This window comes from Halictus rubicundus, unplaced genomic scaffold (assembly GCF_050948215.1).
Source record: "Halictus rubicundus isolate RS-2024b unplaced genomic scaffold, iyHalRubi1_principal scaffold0059, whole genome shotgun sequence".
Lineage (NCBI taxonomy): Eukaryota > Metazoa > Arthropoda > Insecta > Hymenoptera > Halictidae > Halictus > Halictus rubicundus.
Genome location: NW_027488600.1, coordinates 974,599 through 998,916, shown reverse-complemented (window position 1 = coordinate 998,916; position 24,318 = coordinate 974,599). Strand labels below are relative to the sequence as shown.

At 47.4% G+C, this 24,318-nt stretch overlaps 1 protein-coding gene across 1 annotated transcript; it reads right to left on the bottom strand.

Moving 5' to 3' along the window:
• Nucleotides 1-7,108: 7,108 nt before the first annotated feature.
• On the bottom strand, nt 7,109-12,688 carry LOC143363564 (uncharacterized). Its single transcript, XM_076804133.1, has 5 exons — nt 12,635-12,688; nt 10,909-11,172; nt 10,412-10,794; nt 8,471-8,757; nt 7,109-7,221 (listed from the first exon to the last, which is right to left on the bottom strand). The coding sequence occupies exons 1-5, from the start codon at nt 12,686-12,688 to the stop codon at nt 7,109-7,111; spliced, it is 1,101 nt and encodes a 366-aa protein (XP_076660248.1).
• Between the last annotated feature and the right edge of the window lie 11,630 nt (nt 12,689-24,318).

Genomic DNA, 24,318 nt, shown 5'->3' with positions numbered 1-24,318 from the left:
CAATGATTCTGCTCTTCGGCACGTAATCGTGGCCTCTAAGCAATCTCGGGCGAGGCGGCGGCAGAGTGTCAGTGACCGTGCAAAGTCCGATCGCTCCTATCTGACCCGAAATCCGCGATCGAACGACGTCGTACCCGTCAGACCATCCAGACACCTGGACGATGTTCGGACAAGTGGCCTGGGTGGAGACGCACACTAAACCTTGGTCACTCCACGGAACGCACGAGTCTACCCTTTGGCACGATACATGGCCTCGGAGTATTCTCGGATATTGGTCACGGCAGAGTGTCCACGATCGTGCAAGGCCCGATCGTCTCGATTTAGTAGAGACGTGCACTAAACCTCGATTATTCCACCATCATGTGGAACCTTGTCGTGTCAACCATCATGCGATGATTGACTGTCTCGCTTCGACCCGTATAGTACGTACCGTATCTTCGAAACGATACTTATACGTACCCTATACTAATATTTATATTTGAAGGACGAAGTGAATATACTGTGACTGTTCGACGCGATTATCGCACGCTTCGCGACGCGTTTCTATCTCTGCGCGACGCAGTTCTCTAAATTTTATAAAATCGTGTCGTGCCGACACACGGCGCCTTCCACTCGCCGTCGCTCCTAAATAGTACTCGCGACTTGCTCGCTGCAAGTGATCTACACTGACAATAGTAACGCTTCACTTCGGAATTGATAATTAAACATTTCTCGATCAATCTTTAGGCGAGTGAAAATTATATAATTTCGTTTGACTACTACGCGGTCACGTCCGAGAGTCACGGAGCTTTATATAAAATGTTTCGACAGTGCCACGGCGCGGTTTGCGCTCGTGACTCCTCGGTTTGAGGCGCGTACGCGTTGAGAGCAGGAAGGACGGTTTGCCTTGCTCTGCCGAGTCGGTTTGACTCCTCGAACGGGTACCGTGTTTCGTCGAACAGACACAATTCTTAAACGCGTGTTTCTCGGACCGCTTCCAGACGTAGAGTGCTGGATCGCTGGCTCGCATCGACCTCCTTCGATCATTATCGAGTGGGGATCGATGCGTGCGCAACTCGACAAGGATCGCGATATCTCGCGATCCCTCACTATCTCCGGACTCGCGAACAACGTAGTATGGTACGGTGGTGGGGTCGTATCGCCGACCGATACGTGCGGTATATGTGTATGTAACCGACACGGTTACATATTACCCCCACCTCCACTTTCGAGATTACCCGTGCAACACGCAGTATCGATGCATGGTAATCTCGAACACTACCGAATCGAGTACGGAGAAAAACAAACGAAAACGTTAAACTAAATGCAGTCTTTTCGTTAACTTAAACGCAGTCCTTTTCCAAAATTAAACGCATGTTAAACTAAAACGCAGTAACACTATAACGAGAAGAAAAAAAAATAAAATCAGTCTTTTATCGCTTTACGCAAAAAACATAACGCAAAAAATCATAACGCACAAAACAAAAAAAAATTTTTGCACTTAACGCAGTAATAATGTCACGAAAATAAACACTTGTTCTGGTTTTTTGTCCATTGTCCTTCAACTAAACATGAACGCGTGAAACTTTTATCGCTTTACGCAAAAAACATAACGCAAAAATCATAACGCAAAAAACAAAAAAAATTTTTGCACTTAACGCAGTAATAATGTCACGAAAATAAACACTTGTTCTGGTTTTTTGTCCATTGTCCTTCAACTAAACCGAAACGCCGTATATAAGAAAAAAAAATTTACACTTTGTCGCATTCTTATAATATGAATAATGAGGGGAGAAAAAAAATATATAAACCACTAAACACTTGTTTCACGCTGGGGACACAGCCGCGCACTTATTTTTCCCCTTTTGGGGATTCCAAGAGTTCCTCGATGAGACTCTCTGTCATGTTTAATAGGCCTAGTGGGTCCCGTGCATCCACGGCCGGCACTGGAAGCCGCGGGTCCGGATCCAGGTCACTGGAGGTCCAGGATATGTCCGGGTCCTCGGTTTCCTGCTGCTGTTGTCGCCGCTGCGCGTCTGTATCCAGTGGGATCACCTCCTAGGACATTTCCATTTCCTCTGGGGCTGGGCCTCTTGCCTCTGGCGTACCAGGCCGTGTGGAGTTGGGAGTGGGTGACCTCTGTGCGGTGCCCCGTCCAAGGCTTGACCAGCTTCGGTGGGCCCTTTCCGGCCCTCCTTTTGGCGTCTGGGTCTGGGCTGGTATTCGGCTGACCCTTGCCTGGGACGCCACTCCGCGGGCGTAGCGCCGCTTCCTCCACCGTCCTGTCTTCCACGGGCCTGCGGTGAGTGTGGTCAGTTCGTGGGGTGGAGGGTTGTGGAACTTGATGTCCACCCCGGTCTGTGTTGGCCGACTGACCATGGCCCAGGCTGCATAGGCTTGGTTGCCGGCGTCTGTGTTTTTGCGTTTCGCTTGCGAAGTTTCCATGGCGCGTACTGATTTGCAAATGGACTACTCGTCGGCGTTGCCCGTCAGGTTTATATTGGGCTGGTTTCGGGGGTTTCCTGGAATTCCCCACTCGGCTCGACCCTGATGAGATGTACGGCGGATCTTTTGTTGACATCTCGGTCCTCGTCCGGTGGCTGTCCTTGTTGATGGTAGTGTCGTAAACACGAAGCGTGGAACGTGCCACGGATTTCCTTCGTGTTAGGGGTTTCCAGCATGTACGTCGAAGGTCCCTTTTTTCGTACTATCTTGTACGGACCTTCGTACAAATGGAAGAACTTGGCTATCTCTCGGTCGGCGGCATTTGATACCGGGTTGGTCTTTACCAATACATGGTCACCCTGTTCATATTCTATGTGTGTTTTTCCGGTGTTAGCTCGCTCGCACCGCTTCCGTGCTTTGCTTGTCATGTGCCGGAACGCGAGCTGTAGCTTGGCGTGATGCGGCTCGTCACCTGTTGTTCCAGGCTCGGTGGAGTGCTGGACCCACCGTGCCCATGGTCGCATCGGTTTTCTATTTAGCAGGAGTTCGGTTGGCGTGAACCCTGTGCCGTCGAGCACCACTTCGTTGCAGCAGGTTTCGATGACGTCGACCCACTTGGCCCAGGAGGCGTGTGCATGGGCTGCCACCGTGCGAATGATCCGTCCGATCTCGCGGTTAACCCTTTCTACCGGGTTGCTCTGGGGGTGTCGGATAGAGGAGAGCACGTGGTGGATGCCTTCCCTCTGGAGAGCCTCCGTCCACTTCCTTGAGGTGAATTGCGTCCCGTGGTCGGTGATGATCTTCTTGGGTTTCCCGTACGTTGGGATGTACCGCGTGAAAATTCGCGCGAGCGTTACGCAGGTAGTCGCGTTTCGCATGGGATACAGTTTAACAAATTTTGTGAACAGTTCCTCCACTACGAGAATATACCTGACTCCCCCCCTTGAAATCGGCAACGGGCCGTAGAAATCGATAGACAACACGTCGAGCGGACACTTCGGTATGATACTCTGCATATCGGCATGGGTCGCGTGTGTAGGAATTTTGACTCGTTGGCATGTATCACACGTGGATACCAGTTTTCGCACATGTCGATGTAGTTTCTGTACGTAAAAGGATTCGGATATGAGTCTTATGGTTTTATCTCCACCAACGTGTGCGTAAACTTCGTGTATCTCACGTATGAGATTGTCGCGTAAAGCTGCGGGGATGACCGCTCGTTCCCCACCACTTTTGTTCACGTGATACAACGTGCTATTATAGAGACGATACCTAGACTTTTCGTTAGCGCCTTGTTTTACGCACTCTTCGCGAATGTGACGCAATTTATCGTCCTTCTGCTGCCATTCAGGTAGCCGCTTCAGGGCCGTCGCTAGGGACGGTGATATTGCTCGGGCAAGTGCTGTCATAATTGGTATGCAAGTCTGTCGATCTGCCCTCTCTCCACTGGGCATGTTATGCAATCGACTCATGGTATCTGCCGGGATGTTTTCTTTCCCTGGGCGGAACTGTATTTCTAGATGGTAGTCTTGTATCGACAATATCCACCGAGTAAGGCGTTGATTTAACAGCTTGCTATTCATGAGGAACGTAATGGCTTTGTGATCGGTGAAAAGTACGATCGTAGCCCCGTACAAGTACGTCCTAAGTTTCCCTAGCGCCCATACTATCGCCAGGAGCTCTTTCTCGGTGGTAAAATATGCCAATTCCGGCCCTTTTAGTGTTCGGCTCGCGAAGGTGATTGGTCTTAGTTCGCCATTCGCGTTATCTTGTTCAATTACTGCTCCGATTGCTGACGAACTCGCATCCGTGGATAGGAAGAACGGTTTACGCCTATCCGCGTATTGCAATACCACCTCGGTACAAAAAGTGTTCTTTATTTTGTCGAACGTCGCTTGCAACGTGTCGTTCCATGTCCAGCGTTGACCCTTTTTAAGCAGGGCGAGCAGCGGTGCCGTGGTCTCGGCATGCTTATCGGTGAATTTGCTGTAATAGTTCACAAGCCCGAGGAAACCTCGTAGTTGTTTGACGTTTCGAGGAGATGGAAACGCACGGATTGCGGCGAGTTTTTCGGGATCTTGTTTCAGGCCTTCTGTCGACAAGATGTGCCCGAGGAATTTTATTTCGCGCCTCATGAATTTACATTTCTCGAGGTTTAGCGTGACATTATGGTCCCTTAACCGTTTTAATAGGGCGTAAAGATGTTTGATGTGTTCCTCGAATGTTGTAGAGAAACAAAGGATATCATCGATGAAATTGACGACGTATCCATCCATGCCCTCGAAAATTTGCCTCAGCGCTCTCACAAGGCTTGCGCTACTTGTCTTGAGGCCGAAAGGTGTCACTACGTACTCGTAACACCGCCCGCGGTACAAGAAAGCCGTGTATTTCCGCGAAGCTTTATTCAGGGGCACTTGCCAGAAACTATTGGTCAAGTCGAGGCTCGTCAGATAATCCACTCTCTGGAAACGTTGGAAAATCGCATCTGGAGTCTCTGACATTTCGTGATCGTCGACAAGATATTCGTTTAACTTCCTCGCATCGAGACAGAGCCGTAGCGTCCCGTTTTTCTTCAGCACCGGCACCACCGGGTTCAAGTACGGGCTGGTGCTCGGTCGGATGATATCGTTCTTTAACATTCTTTGGATTTCCGCATCTGCCGCTTCCATATGCTTTAGCGGTATCGGATACGTCCGGCTGCAGTATGGCTTAGAAATTTTCACGTGTAGGTGATGCTCGTAACACGCTACTCTTCCTATTTCCTCCCTCCATACTTCTGGAAAGGTCTTGATGACACGACGCAGTGCGGATTTTTCTGCTGGCATCGCTGGCACGGTTTTTAGGAGGTGAGTTAACGTCTCGCTCGCTGTCCTTTTCAGCTCGTCGGTTCGTTTCGTGGCTTCTCCCACCGTTCTTATCATCGGGTCAGCTGGTTCCGTTTCTTCGGACATTTTGATTGTGATTTGCCCGTCCCTGGTGTTTAACGAGAGCGAATCTTGCTGGAAATTTACCGTAGCCTGTGCCTGTCTCAGCGCGTCGACGCCGAGAATCATCTCGCAAATCAGTCCAGGTACAATCACTGCCGACGTCTCGATCGTCTTATCGTTATGGCTGAGAGTCACCCAGATTTGTTTTTTCAATCTGGCCGACCTGCTTCCCGTCGCTCCAATTACAACGGCCCCCGTCACCGGCAATGTTGGGCACGTGCGCAGTTGATCTTGGTGCGACGTGTACCATGCCTCTGAAATCGCTGTGACCGTACTTCCCGTATCCACGAGGGCTCTGACTGGAATGCCTTCGACTTTCAACGGCACTTCCGGACAGCGATTTGCTTCTTTACATGGTGATGGAGATCCCTCGTCCTCTTGGAGCTCCTGGCGCGTGTCCGGAAACAGCGAGCCGATGGTCAGATGGACATTTTCCCCGTTTGCGTTCGAGGAGATACCTCTCGTCTGAGGGGGGGAACTACTCAGACGAATCGCTGAGGCTCCCCTTAGTCGTTTTTCGCGGTCGCTTCCAACTCAGGGGCGTCCGCCTCCTCTTCAGGAACGTCTTCGTCAATTTGCGCCGTTCGGATGCGATTTGGCGTCGAATCCGTCGGTCGATCTGGTGGCCGCCTGTAGTCTTGCCAGGGACGAGTAGTTTCGTACCTCGGTCTCTGGTATTCTGCTGCGGGTCGCGGATGTTCGGTCGTCTGACATTGACCTTCCCGGTTGGGTCGGGCATGGCTCGCGTTAAATGGAGTCGACCGAGTCGGGTTCGTTGTAGGTTGGATTACCCTCTCATTGGCCGTGCGGGCATTCCAATCTCGAACGTGGTTTGAACGTTCCTCCTGCTTTGGGCGATTCACGGTTCCCCCGTTATCGAACCGCTCGAGCAAGGCTAAGAATGCGTCGACCGTGCTGATATTTTGGCCGAGAACGCAGTCATCCACTGCCTGAGTGTAGTGCCTGGCCAGCATCTGGACGATCTCTTCGTCCGTTGGCCGTGGAATCAGATCGCGTGCTGTACCGATGAGTTTCATCGCGTAGGCGACTCGAGATACGCCTGATTCAGTGCGATGTACCCCTATATTGAGATTGTCCCGCACTTTCCGTTGGATTGCCGAACTCCAAAACCGGTCCCGGAGCGCCTGTGAGAACTGTGCCCAAGAGGTAACTTGCTCGGACACAATATCCCACCATTCGCCTGCGATGCCTCGCAATGATTGTCCGAGGATGAACTTTAGCTCATCGTCGGGGAGGCGTGCTGCTTCGATGAATCTTTTCATCTCTCTTAGGTACTTGGCCGGCCTTTCGGTAGCCTTGCCCTCGAAGGTTGGCATTTGTGGCTTCACCATGAAGGGGCGGCTACTCGGTGCCAGGGTCGCATCAAAGCGCACAGAATCGTTTGGGGCCCATCTTGAATCCATGGAATCACGTCGCAAGCGGCGTGTCGCATCGAAATCCGGCGCCCCATGCAGATCGCTTCGCTGATTCTCCAGTCGGTGACTTGTATTTCTGGTTTCTTCGGCATCGGCGATCCGATGTGACGCAATTTGTCTCCGGAAATTTGCGAGACAGTCCCGTACCTCGTCGCGTACATCTGCGACGCGTTGTGCGTGCGTCTTTGCATCGCGGTCCAACCGTGCCTCTATCTCACGTCGAAAATCGCGCAATTCCGCGCGGTATTCCGTTACTCGTTCCTATACTTCCTCAACTTCGACTTGGGCGTTCAGCCGTTCTTCTAGCCTACCCATTTGCTCTTTCAGTCGCGCAACTTCGGCCTGCAGCTCGCGAATTGCAGCAGAAGTAAGTCCTGCAGCAAGGACGTTAGATAACCCGGTTGAACGTACATCGTTTGTGGTGGTGGGGACCGGCGCGGGGACATCCCCGAGTTCACCGCCGGACGGACCCGGGGGCGGTGTTCTTACAACGCGCGGGTTGTTTGGCATGTTTTCTACCTGGGTGTTGCTCGCGTCAGGTGTATCGTTATTCCCTAGCAGTGCCGCTTTTCCACGAGATCGAAGCTTACTCATACCCTATTTCTATAAGATCTCGCTCGTCCAGACCAGACCGCCCCACGTTGGGCGCCAAATATGTAACCGTTCTTTCCTACCGTTTCTTCCGATTCGCATACGCTGTTACTCGTATCTCTACTTCGCGTCTCGAGACTATCCCTAACCGTCTCGCAGGGCCGGTTACTACCCTAATTTCTCGAAGCTTGCACGTTCGCGAGCAGGAATGGATTCGTGCCTCCAGGCACTGGAAAGCGGCGAGGTATGGACGAGTTAAATGAGATATTCGTAGCCCAGATAAGGTAACAAAAGATGATATATTCTCGTAAGAACCGTCGTGTGTGTTTGGATACAGTTAATTCCAGGTACCGTGTGGAACAATAGGTCGGCCTCCCGTGCCGTCGGCTCGCGACACATAAACAAAGTATTATGAACGCGTGAAAAACGCTTGCGGTACGCTCGCTCGACTCTACGCCCGGTTTTCGGAATCGGTTTAGAAAATCACTCAGCACGGATCGCGCCCCGCGACAAGCAGTTCGTGACCCGTCTGACCGTCCCTACACTCGGCCGGATAATCGTACGAGTTATCAGGATGGAGACAAACACGAAATCGCCGTCACTCCACGCTTCCAATGATTCTGCTCTTCGGCACGTAATCGTGGCCTCTAAGCAATCTCGGGCGAGGCGGCGGCAGAGTGTCAGTGACCGTGCAAAGTCCGATCGCTCCTATCTGACCCGAAATCCGCGATCGAACGACGTCGTACCCGTCAGACCATCCAGACACCTGGACGATGTTCGGACAAGTGGCCTGGGTGGAGACGCACACTAAACCTTGGTCACTCCACGGAACGCACGAGTCTACCCTTTGGCACGATACATGGCCTCGGAGTATTCTCGGATATTGGTCACGGCAGAGTGTCCACGATCGTGCAAGGCCCGATCGTCTCGATTTAGTAGAGACGTGCACTAAACCTCGATTATTCCACGGGACCTATAAGTTCACCCTTTGGCACGATACGTGGCCTCGGAGTGATCTCGGACAAAGGTCACGACAGAATACTTTCATTCTATTAGAAAATTGTTGAAGGGGTTGTCCTGGCTTTCTGCAATATTTTCTAAAAATGGACATGTTGCTTTCATACGGGAAAGCTGAAAATGAATCTAATGTACCAAAACGTCTGACGTCAGCCGCCAAGTGGAGAAGACCGTGGACATTATAAGAATTAAAAGTTGGGCCATAGAACTTTTCACAACGACGAACAAATTGTTGCAAAGCTCCTTCTGCAATCTTTAAATATTTGCTAACAAAAACCTGTGAAACCATTATTCTTATGGCACTGTGCAGAAACAAGAAGTGTCGATATACATTATCCTTCAGTACTCCATACACTCGCCGAAATTTCTATAAAGTCATCGTCATTTTCATAGATATTTTTAAAATATTACAATTTCTGTTGCTTTATCGTATCTGGCCTTGTGCTTTGTTGACACTCTGATAGAAGGACCGCGCACTCAAGACCGCATTGTTTACTATTTACGTTTTTTTTAATTATTTCTGCGTGGTGCAGAACACAAGTGCGAAGTTTCTATAAAGTCACTTAGTGTTTCTCTGGATTCTGAGCAGAGAACTACGGGAAATTGCAAACATTCTAAAAGTATTAGTTTTAGAACTCATAGAAATCCTGTTTTTTATAATTTGATTCGCGTGTAGTATAATGCCGAGAGGAAAAGTACTAACAATTGAAGAAAAAGCATCGATCGATGCTTATAAAAATATGGGCTGCTCTAATCGCGCAATTGCTAAGAAAATTAATCGGTCATATACTGTGATTAATAATTATATCAATTTACGCGAAAATGACGGAAAAAATCATTTTAAAGGTGGTAATAAAAAATTGTCAAAGAGACAACATTCATTATTAATGAGGTCTGCGGCTAAGGAAACGAAAAATGCAGCACAATTGCGAGCTGAATTGGAGCTCCCAGTAACAAGAAGACGTGTGCAACAACTTTTAAATTATTCTGGGCAATTTGTGTGGACAAAAATGCAACGTAAACCAGGCCTTAAAGAAACACATAAACAGGCCCGTCTTGATTTCGCACGGGCACACATGTCCTGGACGAAAGAGTGGGAGTCTGTCATTTTTTCAGATGAGAAAAAATTTAATTTGGATGGGCCTGATGGCTGTAAATATTATTGGCATGATCTGAGAAATGAGAAAAGTGTGACAATGAGTCGTAACTTTGGCGGTGGTTCCCTAATGATATGGGCTGCGTTCAAAGCTGACAAAAGGACTCCAGTGTGTTTCATAAAACACAAAATGAATTCTGAAAATTATACGGATTTGTTAGACATGGTTCTAATACCCTTTACAGAAAATATTGAAGATGACAATTTTATTTATCAGCAAGATAATGCTGCAGTGCACGCGTCGAAGCACACAAAGCAGTGGCTTCTTGAAAGAAATATCAATGTTTTGCTATGGCCTGCTTGTTCTCCGGACATAAATCTTATTGAAAATGTTTGGGGTATCATTGCGCGACATATTTATAAAAACTGCAAACAATACAACTCCATTAGCGAACTAAGGGATACGGTGACTGAAGCATGGGCGTCTGTTAAAACAGAAACGCTACAAAAGTTAGTTTCGTCAATGCCCAATCGCATTTTTAATGTAATTCAAAAAAATGGAGGTTACACTAAATATTAAAATAGATATAATAAAAAAAAAAATGTTAATTTCAACTTTATCCGTATAAAACGAAACTGACATTATAGAAATTTCGCAGTCTGTTCTGTGTAAAATTATATTTTTGTTTTCTTTTATCAATAAATGTTATACTTATGTTTTTAAATCGGCGTGTATGCTTTCTTTATGTAATCCCGAAATGCTACCAAATACAAATTTTTCATTGGTAATGGTATAATTATAAGAATTCATTACAAAACACAGTGACTTTATAGAAATTTCGGCGAGTGTAGGTGACAACTGGACAGTATACAAAAGAAATTGCCGAAATTCTATTGCTTTAAATTTGGAAAATAAATCTATTGATCTAGGACGCCTTGCAAACTCGGATGGACAATATTTATTGATCCTTCTCATTCTCTCTGAGATTGTGAAAATTTGTCGAGAAGATAATTTTGAAAATGGGGAATATTTGCCACACACCCAGGCAGATAACAATTTTTTAATGACACCTAGACATACGAGATGCATATACTCGAATGGCACCTGTGATACCATTCCTATTGGCATCAAAGCTAATGGACTTTGACCATCTTTATGATGATCCTCATCGGAACACCTGGTATATTCTTCATCACTTCGTAAACGATGTGTAATACCATTGAAAACCTGACGACCTCTTTCCTATGTACCACAAACTTTGAACTTCGAATAAGGTCGATGAGACATATGGCCTATGTGATGAAGTATAAAGGCTCGAGCTGGTGCATCAGCAATAAATCACCTTAATACGACTGGAATTTTTTTCTCGTGGAACGTAATGCCTCCATTTGACATTATCAAGTTTATGTCAGAGACAAATTTTTGAAGATAACTGTTACAATGCTTGGGTTTTTGGGTGCCTTTATAAATCTCTACTACAATGGGTTTACTATTTAAGATATTTACAATTCTGACTTGAATAGGCCAAATTTGAATTGTATTGGAATTATCTAAACTACATCCGTCCACATGAAAATCCAATTGCAACTTTTCAGGAATTACTGAAGAACATTGAGATGACTGTTTAACGATTTTCAACTCTACATCAAAATGAACATACTCTCCTGGTTCTACCACAGAGGTGACCACACTGGTACAAGGTGTGCCAATGAGCGTTCTTATATCTTTCGGCAAACTAGAAAAACACGAATGGGTACGTAGAAGAGATAAGATGTTGTTCCCCTGAGTGTGCGTTAAATTATTGTCCACAAAGCAAGATGCCAAACGATCACGAAATGAGACTTCTGAAACAGTACCAGCGGACTCCCAAACCACATCATCGCATGAAGAGGTAGAAGAGGTAGATCATGCGTGAATGAAGATGTGGTGGGAATATTAAGCAGGCTTTCATTATTATTATTACTGACAGGCACGGATAAAGAAGACGTGCTGGGAATGTCCTGCAGATTATCAACATTAGGGGGACTTTGTAATTCATTGTCACGTGAATACTTCCTCAAATTTAAGGTTATTTCGCGCCGAATATTTCGTTTCTGCCTAGGGCTTAATTGATTATACGGTTTTCGCGAAACCGACTTCTTCAAAACTCGATCCATGGGTGTAAAAGAAAACTGAATAAAGAATATACAAAATATATAATAATTTGTTACGTGTATTGTTAACAATACCACGTGGCAATACTTATCTGGCGTTTTCTCTGCTTCTATCCTTCCTTCCTTCGAATCCACTGCTCATCCAGTATTCACTGCTTTAGAGTTAATTCACGAACATAATAATTTGTAATTAACTAACAAAGGAATCACTATCAAACAAGACGGAATCAGAGCGCGTATCGAATCACCGACACCTTCGTCGTGAGAGGTGTTATTCCCGGTCTGGTGTCGCAAACTGCACTGCGCATGATCGCGTAACGCGCAACACCTAACATACGCGCATCATAAATTAAAAGTTATAGACATTATAGCGTTTAAAGAAATTAATGAATTAAAATTAAAAATTTAGAATTAAATTAATTAAATTATAAAAGTGTGCATTAATATTTACGCGTATTATTGTGTTATATCCTTAAGGGCATGCGCACAGTTGGCGCGAAATATGAATGTCATTTGTTTTAAAACGACCGCATGCAGAAAAATGAAAATCGCTACGGTTATTCGCTATTGTGCATTCGTGAATGCAACATTCCGAAAGCAGCAATGGAAGGCATTTCAAAGACAATGGAATCGGTGAGTTTCAGTCTCCTCTATGATATAATTAATCTAAAATATTATATATATTATCGGTATGTCATTATATTATTTTTGATATGTTTTTGAGATTCGAGACCGCCGACCAGGGAGGACGATTCATAAACCGGCGAGGTACCAAACCACCTCGTCGGAAGAGGCACCACAGCGACGGAAACGCCGCATCATTAGGTCGCCTACTCCCGTCGGCTCCGATGAGGAGCTACTACAGCTTCTAGAAGCAAATTCGCCAGAACAACGGGGAACAACGGGGGGATTGCTTTCCAATCCCTCACATGCACCTGTAACACCTGTACCTTCATCAACGTCCCCGATAGATTTATCCGCATCCTCATCCTATACCACCACAACCTCCTATACCACCACCTACACCATCCTATACCATGCATCCCCCCGGAGAACTCACTATCTGGCATTACAATGACCTAGTAAAAAGGATGGACCACATGAACCAAAAAATAGATAAGTATGTAATTTAACAAATTGAAACTACAGTAGTATGATGGCAATACTTAATAAGAATTAACAAAATTTACTTTTTCTTTGTAGACTACTAAGCAGGAAGGATAGACCAAGGCATTATGGGCGAAAGCCGGATTGTCTACCTCTTCAAACGAGGGAAGATGTAGACAATTTTGAAAACTGCTCAGACGAGCAGTACAATAATGTGGTAAGTGTATGCATTTATTCCACTGCTATGTGCGCGCGCACGTGTGAGTGTATATATTAATGATATATTATTTTTTAGGTTGACTACTTTGCCTATTTGGGTGGCTCTAATTTAAAAGAGGCACTGAGTGCCTCTTTTAGAGAGTCTCTCACAGACAGTCTCTTACAATTTTATACGTGGTTTGGCAAGGAGAGCCGCCAACCATTGTATCTCACAAAGATTGTGCGGGCCCTTTTCGGTAAGAATTATTTATTACTTAATACATTACATAAATACTTTAATACATTAACATTAATATGACCGCATAATAATCTTTGTAAATTAATGTTGCAGATGCAGCTTGCGAAAGCAGAGCTTTTGCAAGGCCCACCCGCCTCGAATATCAGGATTCGATGCGAGTGGTGCTGAAAGCGAGGAAAGAAAGGGTCTGGCACAAGAAACCGACCAACAGTATGAGACCACCCAATCCCTGGGAGCAGGGACAACAGCAGTAACCGGGGGCGCAAGTGGAGGGAGGAGTTTTAGTGGGTAAATCCTCGCCATCACATTGCCCCTCTGAAAGGGGGGGCGATCGCTTGGGGAGTCCCACACTTTCTCGGGGTTGGAATGGCCCTGAGAAGTTGTGCGTAAAGCATTCAACCTCCCTCCACTTTAAATAATAAAAATAAAAAATAAAAAAAAAGCAACAAACAGCACTTTTCAGTGCTCCAAACAGCATTATTTAGTGCTAATTTAAAATTATATTGTATTATCCTAATTGTAAGAGTTAAAAAATAAATTCAATTATATAAAAAATTAATAGATATTAAAAATATTCCGTCATCCCTTTCCAAATCCTTCTTTCAATCTTCTTCGAATCCACTTCCTCTCGCACGCACACTCTTCGCGCTCTTTTCTCTCTCTCTCTCTCGCACACTCCTCGTGCTCTCTCTTTCTCGCACACTCTTCGCGCTCTCTCTCTCTCGCATGCACAGTCTTCGCGCTCGTTCTCTCTCTCTCTCTTTCTCGCACGTACGCTCTTCGCCTTCCACAACACGGCACTTTGTCTTTCACGACACATTGTGGTGTTTACGCATCACTTTATCTTTATTACGCATTGAAACTTATATAAAATACCTTTTCCCACCCTACACAGGAAGATTTACTTCAATTTTTACCGATATTTACTGTTAGAACAAGGTTACGTCCGTTCTTAATGCGCCGGACCTGCCCTCTATATCGAAGGCACAGTTTGGCTCGAAAAGACCACATGATTCCGCATGGAATTTTACGTGGAGACTTCGCATGGATTGTGAAATCCATCTGTATCCGCATTCGACTAGGAATTTGGCGATAAATTTCAGTACCAAAATCAGATCACATGAGGACCAAATTCAGCTTCGAGCAGGGTTTGGTACAAAATACATAAGTCTTATGCTCGCAATGTGTGCAGCACACATTCCACTCGATTTGGTCGAGTGGGCATTTGGTTAACTGGGTAGTTATAATTGAAGACATTTCATCTCATAAGTGGAAATGGCAAAGTGAGTATATACATTATCCTAGAATTAAAAAAATTTTTTTTCTTCGAATTATATCGATTGTACAATGAGAACAGAACACATATCCATATCACGTCCTAATGTAAGGCCCTTTTTGTTTGTAGGAAGTAGAAACTTCAAGAGTGGTGTGCTGTCCGTGTCCGCTGATAAGAGGAAGCATAGCAAAAATAAATAAATAAATATATTGTTAATAACCTATGACCTACATTATATAATATATATTAATTAAACTCTTCTTAAGCATCCCTACACCTTATTTTCCATTCGATGGTTTTATTTCCATTTATAACGGTACACGCCTCGTCGCGGGAAGCGCCGCGAGGCGTGCGAGCCCTCCCCGGATTGGCTCAGCGACCAGGGTTCTTTGGGGAGGGGAACGAGGTGGTTAAATGAAAATGCTCGGTTTAAGGGAAAGAAAATAACTATACTTTATTTTAAATATTGCCGGAGGCCGGATTCCCCGTGGGTCCGGCGCCGGAGTCTCGACGGGGGCCTGTCTCTCGTCCGGCCTGGTGATAAAGAAGCAAAACAAAACAATGAACCGTGAGCGTGGACACCCAGTAACGGCGCGGACCTATCCTACGATCGAACTTAACCCTATCTTACGCGGTACCTAAATCTAACGGGCTTAATAACTAATACGCGACTTATCCCTATCCTATGCCCGGAGCGTCGGTATCTCCGGTTCCGGTACAGGTCGCGGTGGTCCGGAGTATCGCGGTGGACGCCGTTCGTCGGCGGACGGCGGCGGAAAAGCCGGAATCCGGTTTGGTACGGTGCGCGGAGAGCGGGGCGAGCCGGGCTCGCTTGGCGTTGGCACGGCGTTCGGGCGCTCTCGGCGCGGTCCCGAACCTACCCGACTCTCTTCACGCGGTCGAGAGGAGGTGCGAGATTCGCGGAACGCTCTGTCTGTCGTCCCCGCGCGGCCGCGGCCCGAGTTCGTAGGCACAGACGTAGACCTAATGCCTACGACTCGAAACCGGCGAGGTCGCTCGTCCCCGGTAGTATACCGTGAGACGAGCTCCACACGCTGCTGCGGTCGGTTGGAGACTGAACGTCTGGAGCGCGACGCGGAATCTCGGACGGGAGCGCGGGATGCGGGAACGGGTCCGAGGAGTGGGGATGACGGTCCGGAGTGTCGAAACTACGGTGCTCTGAAAAGAGCAGGCCGTCGATCGACTGCCTCCCAGAACCTGATCGCGGTCTCGGTTTCGACGTATGGGACGTAAACCCACGCAAGCCTCGGCCGATCCCAGCGCTTCGGCGTGTTCGCCCGATAGTAAACCGAGGCTAGCACGATTCTGCGTGTCTGCGAGAGGATCTGGGCTCGGGTGTTCGCCCGAGAGCTGCTCCAGACCAACTCCGCTCTCGGGTGGTTTCGTCGCGATCTTTATAGCCCGAACGCGGACCTCGTGTGCTCGTTCGCGAATCTTCGGCACACGCCGATTGGTCCGCGCCCGGGCTGGATTCGCGGATTGGCACGCGGCTGGTCCTAGCCGGTGATTGGTCCGGGCCAAGGTACAAACTCGCTCGCAACGAGACACATACGTCTCGTTGCACATTATTTTAAGATTTGAATATTTTTTTTTATTTTATAACAGTCTTGTTATGATAATTGAATTTTATATCATTTTTATTTCTGTTTCGTATCTTTCCCTGCTTGGAAAGATTCGCGGGAAACTAAGAAGAATGCAACTAAACTCGCGAGGAAAATTAAAGGATTGTGGATGAGTGTGTATTTGGAATGGTATGAAAGTATGCTGAGTGAAAGTGGAGAAAGCGGACTGTATGAATGAATTGAATGGAAGGCAGATTTGCAATAAATTAACTGTATTTTCTCACTGTAAAGTTTCAGTTTGTCTCAACGGTTGAAGAAATATAATAAATGACTGATAAGCAAACGATCTCGAAATTTGTCTCTTATTACGTAACGCACAGCTGACTCGGGTTTCCAGAAAGAGAGCGAGTAACGGTTCTCTCTCGGTTTTATTACCTCGATCCTTCGGGAAGTGCGTCACGCGCAGATGTTTCCGGTTTTGCTTCGAGAACATTCCAGAAGGATCGAGCCTGTTTTCCGCGAATCACGCTTGAGGGTTTTCGCCCGCGCGAGCCTCGATAACAGACGCTGTTTGTCGGTGTTCTAGCGCGTGTCGCGGGACACTCTATGATCGGCAGTCGCGCGGTTGAGAACGGTGAGGCATTATGGCGTCCGCACGCGCCAATCTCAAACAATTTCCTTCATGTAACTTGTACAGTTCATTTTTTTAAATTTTATTGTCTATTCGTATTCTTTCTTAAGATTATAAATATGAAACAAATAAATAATATGATACAAATATATGTAAAATAAAAATAGATTAAGATTAAAATAAATACGTTTGTAAATTCAATTTTCCCTCTTGTCGTTTATTCCGATTTTTCCTGATATTTACTTTCAGAACAAGGTTACCCCGTTCTTATTGCGACGGACCTGCCCTCTATAACGAAGGCTGATCGAAGCGAAAGTTTGGCACGAATATGGCGTGGCAGACTTTCTACTGGAATACATATGGTAATGCGGCGGCAGATAGATGGCACTTCCGAGTCAAATTTTAGTGGCAGATTCAAAGCATTTTGCTTACTGGGTGTATCCCGACGTGGCATAATACTTTAATATTTTTTCCACTTTTCTATCTCTTTGTACTTTCTCTGGCTTCGAGAATATATTCAGGTTCCCGAATGGGCATGCCTCTTGTATGTCTGCTGTCGACTATTTCCGGCAGCATACAATCGATATAAAAACGCGACAATTTTGGCTTCATCTTACGTTGCCAAAATTCGTCGTCTCTCTCAACTTTAATTGTCTTAATTCCTTTTTTCGTCCACAGGCAAAACAGGCAGTATTTTCTACCAGTTGCGTGTAGCTACCCATGTACTTGGTAGTAGTACTCGTGGGGTTTCTTCAATGCAGTACCTGCACTGTCTGCAAATATTTTCTTGACAGCTGGTACTGTGCTTATTGCCTCTTCTGGCGTTAAATTCTCTGCGGTTTGTGGGCATTTTATTTCCACAATACCGTCGTCATCTATCACACCGTCTGGCGATGCTCCCAAATAGGGAATCGATGGATCGATGAAAAGGCCACATCGTCGAATTTGAATGCTTTTTCATGCTAATTCTTCGCGAGCAATATCTTCATTCTCCCTTCCATACTCTAGAGCGGGAACGGTTAGCGGGCGTGGATAGAGCAACGTCCTCACCAGCTTCGAACAAAGCGTGGTTTTTTCGGTGGCACACGGCGCGGAAGTTGGACGCAGTCAAAAGCTTCGACCTGTACGTCATCCAATTTGTGTTTGCGTTCTGTCCAATGGTATCCTGCTCGATGTTTTCTCGGTCCTTCTGCCAATTGTTTAGCATTTCCATCTGCTTTTCTATCTGCAGATCAAACATGCATTTGTCCATGTCTTCTTTCTCCGCGTTTGGTCCATAATCCGAATCTTGGACTGCGCGGAACTGCTTCTTCGTGCTCTTCGTGGTCCTCTTCTTTTCGGCATTTTCTGAGACTTTCTTTTTGCGTCGTTCTTCCATATTTTTCAAAACTTATGGCGATTCTTTTACCATAGCTTTGCATAAGCGAGACAATGCTTCGCCTGTATTGTATTGTACCACAGCAGCGGCACATCTTGCGAAGTACGATCCTCTTTGGCCGAAATGTAGTCTCTTTCCGTCAATATGTTTTGCAATAACGGAGTTGAAGCTCTCCACCGCGCTGTTGTTGGTTCGGTAGAGGAGGCTTTCGGAATACGCCGATAGTATCCGGATGATGTCCTTGATGGTTTCGTAGACACCAACGGTTGACAATTGCGGAACAATATTCTGTTCGTCCATCTTCGGTGTTCCATCGCAGAAGTATCCTAATTCTTTGCATTTCTCGTGTTCGCCAAACACGTGGCTGGGCACATTCTTGATATCTGCAAGCAAATTTCTCACTTTCTGAGACATCGGCAGGTTCGGCTGCTGGAATCTGTATTCTGCAGCTTTCATGATGTCCGTGCGCATCCGCAGAACATTATTCTCTACAGTTTTCCTCAGCTTTCCGGGCGGAGTCTACTTCGCAACATCTTTCATCTTGTTGCAGAAGTTGCGCGTCAAATGATTCGTGCATTCAATTTTCTTGACACGAACCAAATTTTTATATGGGTCGCAGTCTATTATTCTTTTGTACACGCTGCTATCGCCGTCAACAGTCAGTGTCGAATATACAAGTCCTCGTTTTTCGACACTGGTGTTGAATCCCTCTGCTATGGCTTCGCTCTCCATTCTGGTGGATGTCCGGTTTGCGCCCCAATTCTTGAAACATTGGTGTTGCCTTGCTTCTTTTTACATTTTCGTCGCAGCTTGGCAAATGCAGCAAGTCTTGTTCTTGACTGCAATGAACAACACTTTCTTCGTGTGGTAGCCCATGATAACGCCCACACCAGACATCGAGTCGTATTTCCCTGTCCGGCACGACGGGAATGTGTGGAATTCCACATGGGAGGACGTCGCCTCTTTCAACGGCTAGCCTCTTCTCCTCTTCAGTCGCTGTCATCATTTCCTCTTCCACAGCAGCGCCGAATCCGTTGACGATGTAGTCGTGATATTTGCGGTACTGCCTCCTCGACATGCACGGAACGTTTATGGCTGCGAGAAATTCTTCCATTTTCCCGTATCCGCCTCCAGTTGTCATTGTTCCGGCGACCGCGCTTCGGTTGATATCCATGGTTTCAGCATCTCCAGGCTGACTATGGACTTCGGTTCTGTAATTGCACATCTTGCATTCTATGACCAGTGTGGTCTTCAAACCGAATCTCTTGAGATTTTTTATTTCCAAATGTCTGGTCGAACACTCGAATGTTCCCGAATGTTCGGCTATCAGCTTCATTTGCTGAAAGACGTGGTGCATGTCCACGATGCTCAAACCGTCAGAGAGGCACAATCTTTCCTCGACTGTCGTTTCTCTTTCCACGACAAGATTCTCATTTTCGACGGTTTTTTCCGTCTCTTCTATTGTTTCGGATTAGACGGGAGAATAAACTCTTCTTCTAGGGACGAGCACTTTATTCACCGTTTAGCGGTTCGTCAACGGACGAACTTCACAAAAAACTATGTACAGTGGTAAGGCCAACCGTCAGGTTTGACCTAAGCGACAATAAATGTAGTAGTATCATTTATCGTTCCCCTAGGGGTTACAATTCGGTTCCACACCGCTCTTCTTAACCTAACTCTTAACCTAAAACTTAAACTATGCTTAACCTAAGTTAACCTAACTTATTTTATCCTAACTTAATTTCACTAGTTTCCGTAAGAGAGAGAGAGAGAGTTCTTACTGTAGCGTACGCCACGTTCCCGTTTTACCTCTCACACACACACTCATACCATCTCTACTCCCCCTCCCCTACCTCTCGCCCATCCTTTCCCCTACCCCCTGGACCTCCTCTTCCGGCTGCACTCATTCATTCCATTCCTAAGCATTCATACCTTGCTCTACCCCCCCCCCGCCCCCGCGCCTCTTCCACCCGTACCTTCCCTCCACTCCTCTAACCTCCTCATCAATACCTCTCCCTCTCCTTCATCTCCTAGCACCTCCCCCACCATCCCCTGCCAACCTCTTCCCTCATCCCCTCCCCAGCACAGCTCCCACACATGTTCCTACGTTTCAATCCCCCACCCACAGACCCTACACCTTCTCTCCTCTTCCTCCATCCAATACCTTCCACCCCTCATCTCATTACCCAACCTAAATCTAGCTACTCTTTGCCATCTACTCTCTCCCCACCCCTTCCTCATATATCCTGGTATCCCCTCTCCCTTGACCCACCCATACCACTCATTATATCTCGCTCTCCTTATCTTTTCCCATCTCTCCTCCTGCTGCCTCCTCCTTTCCCTTTTTACTAACTCTCCACTCACTATCACTGTCTTCTCCTCCATCATCACCTCTGCCTCCTCTGCTGACCATCCTCTCTCTTCCCAGAAACGTCTTCTCTCATTCTCCCACCCATCTACCCCCCTCCCCTTCTGCCCCTGCCTCTTACCTGTTCCATGCACATCCTTGCTAACTCCCACCCTCTTCCCTCCCTCAGCTTCTTCTCGTAGCTCCATGCCCTTAACCCCGCCCTCCCTCTCAACATCTCCCTCTGCAACTCTTCCCTTACCATGTACCCCGGCGTGCACCTCTCTACCCCTAGCACCCATCTCAGAAACCTCTCTTGCAGTCTCCCCAGCCCTTCCCATTCCCTCCATCCCCAAATTTCCACCCCGTAGCTGATTACCGACCACACCAACCTGTCGAATAACCAGATTCTCCTTCCCCAGTCTCTCCAACCCCCTCATCATACCCCTCATCCCCTCCTCATCCTCTGCCACCATAGCCACGTCATCCGCGTACGCAAGCGTAAAGACTTTCCTCTCCCCTAATTTTACCCATCTCCCTTTCTCCAGCACCTCGTCCATATCCGCTAGCAGCAGCGTAAACAGCAACGGCCTTAGCGGGCACCCCTGCCTCACCCCCCTTATCGTCCAAAAACTTGCCCCCTACTCCCCTCCCACCCTAACTTTACTCCTCGTCTCCGTCAACATCTCATCGCACCTCACAAACAGCCCTTCCCTTACTCCCCTTTCCCTTAATGCTTTCACCAATACTTCCCTGTCCACCGCATCGAATGCCGCCTTCAAATCTACAAAGAAGATCACCATCTTCCTTTCCTTCCTTCTCACCTGCCTGTTTATGAGATAATTCAGCACGTTTATATTATCTACGCACCCCACCCCCTTCCTGAACCCCGTCTGACTCGCCGGTAACATGCCTTTCTCCTCCACCTCCTCCCTCAACCTCTCCGCCAGGATTGCTGCGTACACCTTATACGCTGTTTGTAACAGCGTAACTCCCCTGTAGTATTCCACCTTTCTGCTATTCCTTTTCTTCGCAATGGGGATCACTGTCCCTTCCGACCACTCCTCCACCCAACCCTCCCCCTTCCATACCCTATTGCATACCCTCCACAACCACATTTCCGACTCGCTCCCTCCATATTTCCAAACCTCATTCTCTATTCCGTCCCCACCCGCCGCTTTCTTCTCCTTCAGCCCCTTTATCACCCTCATTACCTCCCCTATTTCTATTTCCCTTTCACTGTCCCGCCTTCTTCTTGTTACCCCTCCCACCCAACAGCCCCCTGAAATGCTCATTCCATCCTTCCATCTTTATTCCTTCGTCTATCCATGCTCTTTTCTTTCTTTCCCTGTTCACCACCTGCCATATCTGCTTCTCCGTCTTCACCGCCTCCAGTTCCCTTTCCCATTTCGTTCTCTCCTCCTTCTTTTTCTCCTCACACAGCAACCTGTACCTCTTTCTGCTTTCCCTGTAATTCTCACCCTCCCCCCTTCTTCCTCCATCTCCTCAATTCCTCCCTCACCTTCCTTTTTTCCTCTCTACATTCCTCATCCCACCACCCTTTCCTTCTCTCTTTTTCTCTTTTCCCTACCTCCCCTAGTGCTTCCTTAATGTTCTCCTTTAACCGTGTCCAGTCCTCTTCTACCCCTCCCACTTCCTCCTCTCTTCTCCACCCAAATCTTTCCCTAAAGGCCTTTATCCCTTCCTCCGACCAGTTTCCTACTCTCGCCCCCTTCCCAGCGCCTTCCTTCCTTCTTCTTTCCCTCCTCTCCCCCTTAATCCCTACTGTCACTGGTGCGTGGTCTGACTCTATTTTATCCCCAACTTCCATCCACTCCACCCCCTCCCTTGTTTCCTCATTTCCTAATATATAGTCTATCACCGAGTTCCCTATTCCCCCCGTGAAAGTCCACTCTCCTTCCTCGTCTCCCTTCGTACTTCCATTTAGAATCCCCCACCCCCTCTCTCCCAGATATTCACAGAGCCTCCTCCCTTCCGCATTCACTTTCCCGTCTTTAGATCTCCTGCTTTCTCCTCCCCCTCCTTCCTCTTCCTCCACCACTTCCCCTCCTTCTCGCCCCGTTCTCGCGTTGAAGTCCCCCCCTATCAACACCTTTGTTCCTCTCTCTCTCCCCTCTGTCCAGTCCCCTAAATCTTCCAGTTTCTTGTCCAAATCCCTATTAACGTACACCCCTATCACCCTCCACCAAATCATCCCCAGCTTAATTCTTGCCGTCATCAACCCCTCCTTCCCTTCAGCCCTCCCTCCTTCTCTATCCAGTCCTTTCCTCACCCCCATCGCCATACCCCCTATCGCTCTCCCCTTCTTTTCCTCTCTCCTTGCCCACTGCATCTCCCAGTAGAATTCCCTCGACTTCTTTTCCCTTATCCTACTCCATCCCTTCTCTTCCACCCACGTCTCCATCATCGTTATGACATCCCATTCTACCAGCCCCTTCCAAAACTCCTCATCGTTATTCATCAGCCCTGCCACATTCCAGAAACCCACCTTCAACCCTGTTCTCCTCCTCTCCCTCTTCCCCCTCCCTTCTGTTGTCTCTCCCCCCTGCTTCCTTCCCTATTGCCCTCCCTGCTCATCCATCCAGTTTTCCTCTATCTCGTCCCATCTCTTCATTTTCCCGTTCACCCACATTTTCATGTACCCTATCTGTACCTTCCCTCTCTCGTTTCTATCTCCGCTTCCCTTTCTATCTTCCATCTCGCTCTTCTCTCCTCTTCCGTCAGATCGTCAGCTATACTTTCCACTACTCCCCTAAGTTTTTTCTTCCCCTCCATTACCTTCCTTTTATATTCTCTACCCTCCATTCTCACCAAAACTATCCCTCTACCATCTTTCATTGCCTTCCCTATCGTCCTTACCTCCTTAATTCCCACGACACCCAGTTCCATCTTCTCCCAAAGCCTCCTGATCTCTCCTTCTAATTCTTTGCCCTCCACCTTCAACCTCCTAACTACCACATTATTCCTCTTCATCTCTCTTTCCCTCTTATCATGCTTTACTTCAAGTTTCCTTAATCTTCTCCTATTCTCCTCCCTTTCCCGATCTCCACCTGTCTCTTCTCCCCTTTCCTCTTGTTCCTCTTGCGCCCCCTTCTCTTTATCCCCATCCATTCTTCTACCTTCTATATTTTTCCCTCCAACCTATCCATCCTCTTGTCTACTTCCTCACTACCCCTCCTCACCCCCTCTCCTCGCCCCATCTCCTCCATCCTCCACTCTACCTTTGTCACCCTTCCCTGAATACTCTCCAACCATTTCCACGTCTTCTCCGTGCTTGCTACCTCCTCCCTCCTCTCTTCCCTCCATCTCTCCGTTTCCCTCCCCCAATCTTCAATCAACTTCCTCCCAGCTTTTCTGTCCTTCCATAGTACGTCCCTTAAACTCTTCACCTCCTCTATCAGTCCCTTAAGGATCCCCACCATCTCTTTGCACTCCCCTACCCCCTCCCCCTCTGCCTTCTGTGGCGACCTCTTAGTCGCGTCGCTTCTCTTAAATGCGTCATGCTCTACCTCTTCCCCTCCCTCTACCTCCCCTATGCCCCTTTTCCTTCCCACACTTTCCACGCTCCCCGAGCTAAACCACCTCTTCAGATTACTTTCGCCCGACAGCGTCCCTACTCTGCCGTTTCCTTCTTTGTCATCCTCCCTTCCCCTTCCCAAGCCTAGCTCTCTTCTCTCCTCCACTTTCCGCCTTTCTTCAGCCATTTTTCCCTCCTTTTCCTATTCGAACCTTTTCAAACCTTTCCGCCTTTCAGCCCCCCTTTCTCTATTCCTCCTTTCACCCAACAGAGCGCGACACCTTCGCTCCTTCTCC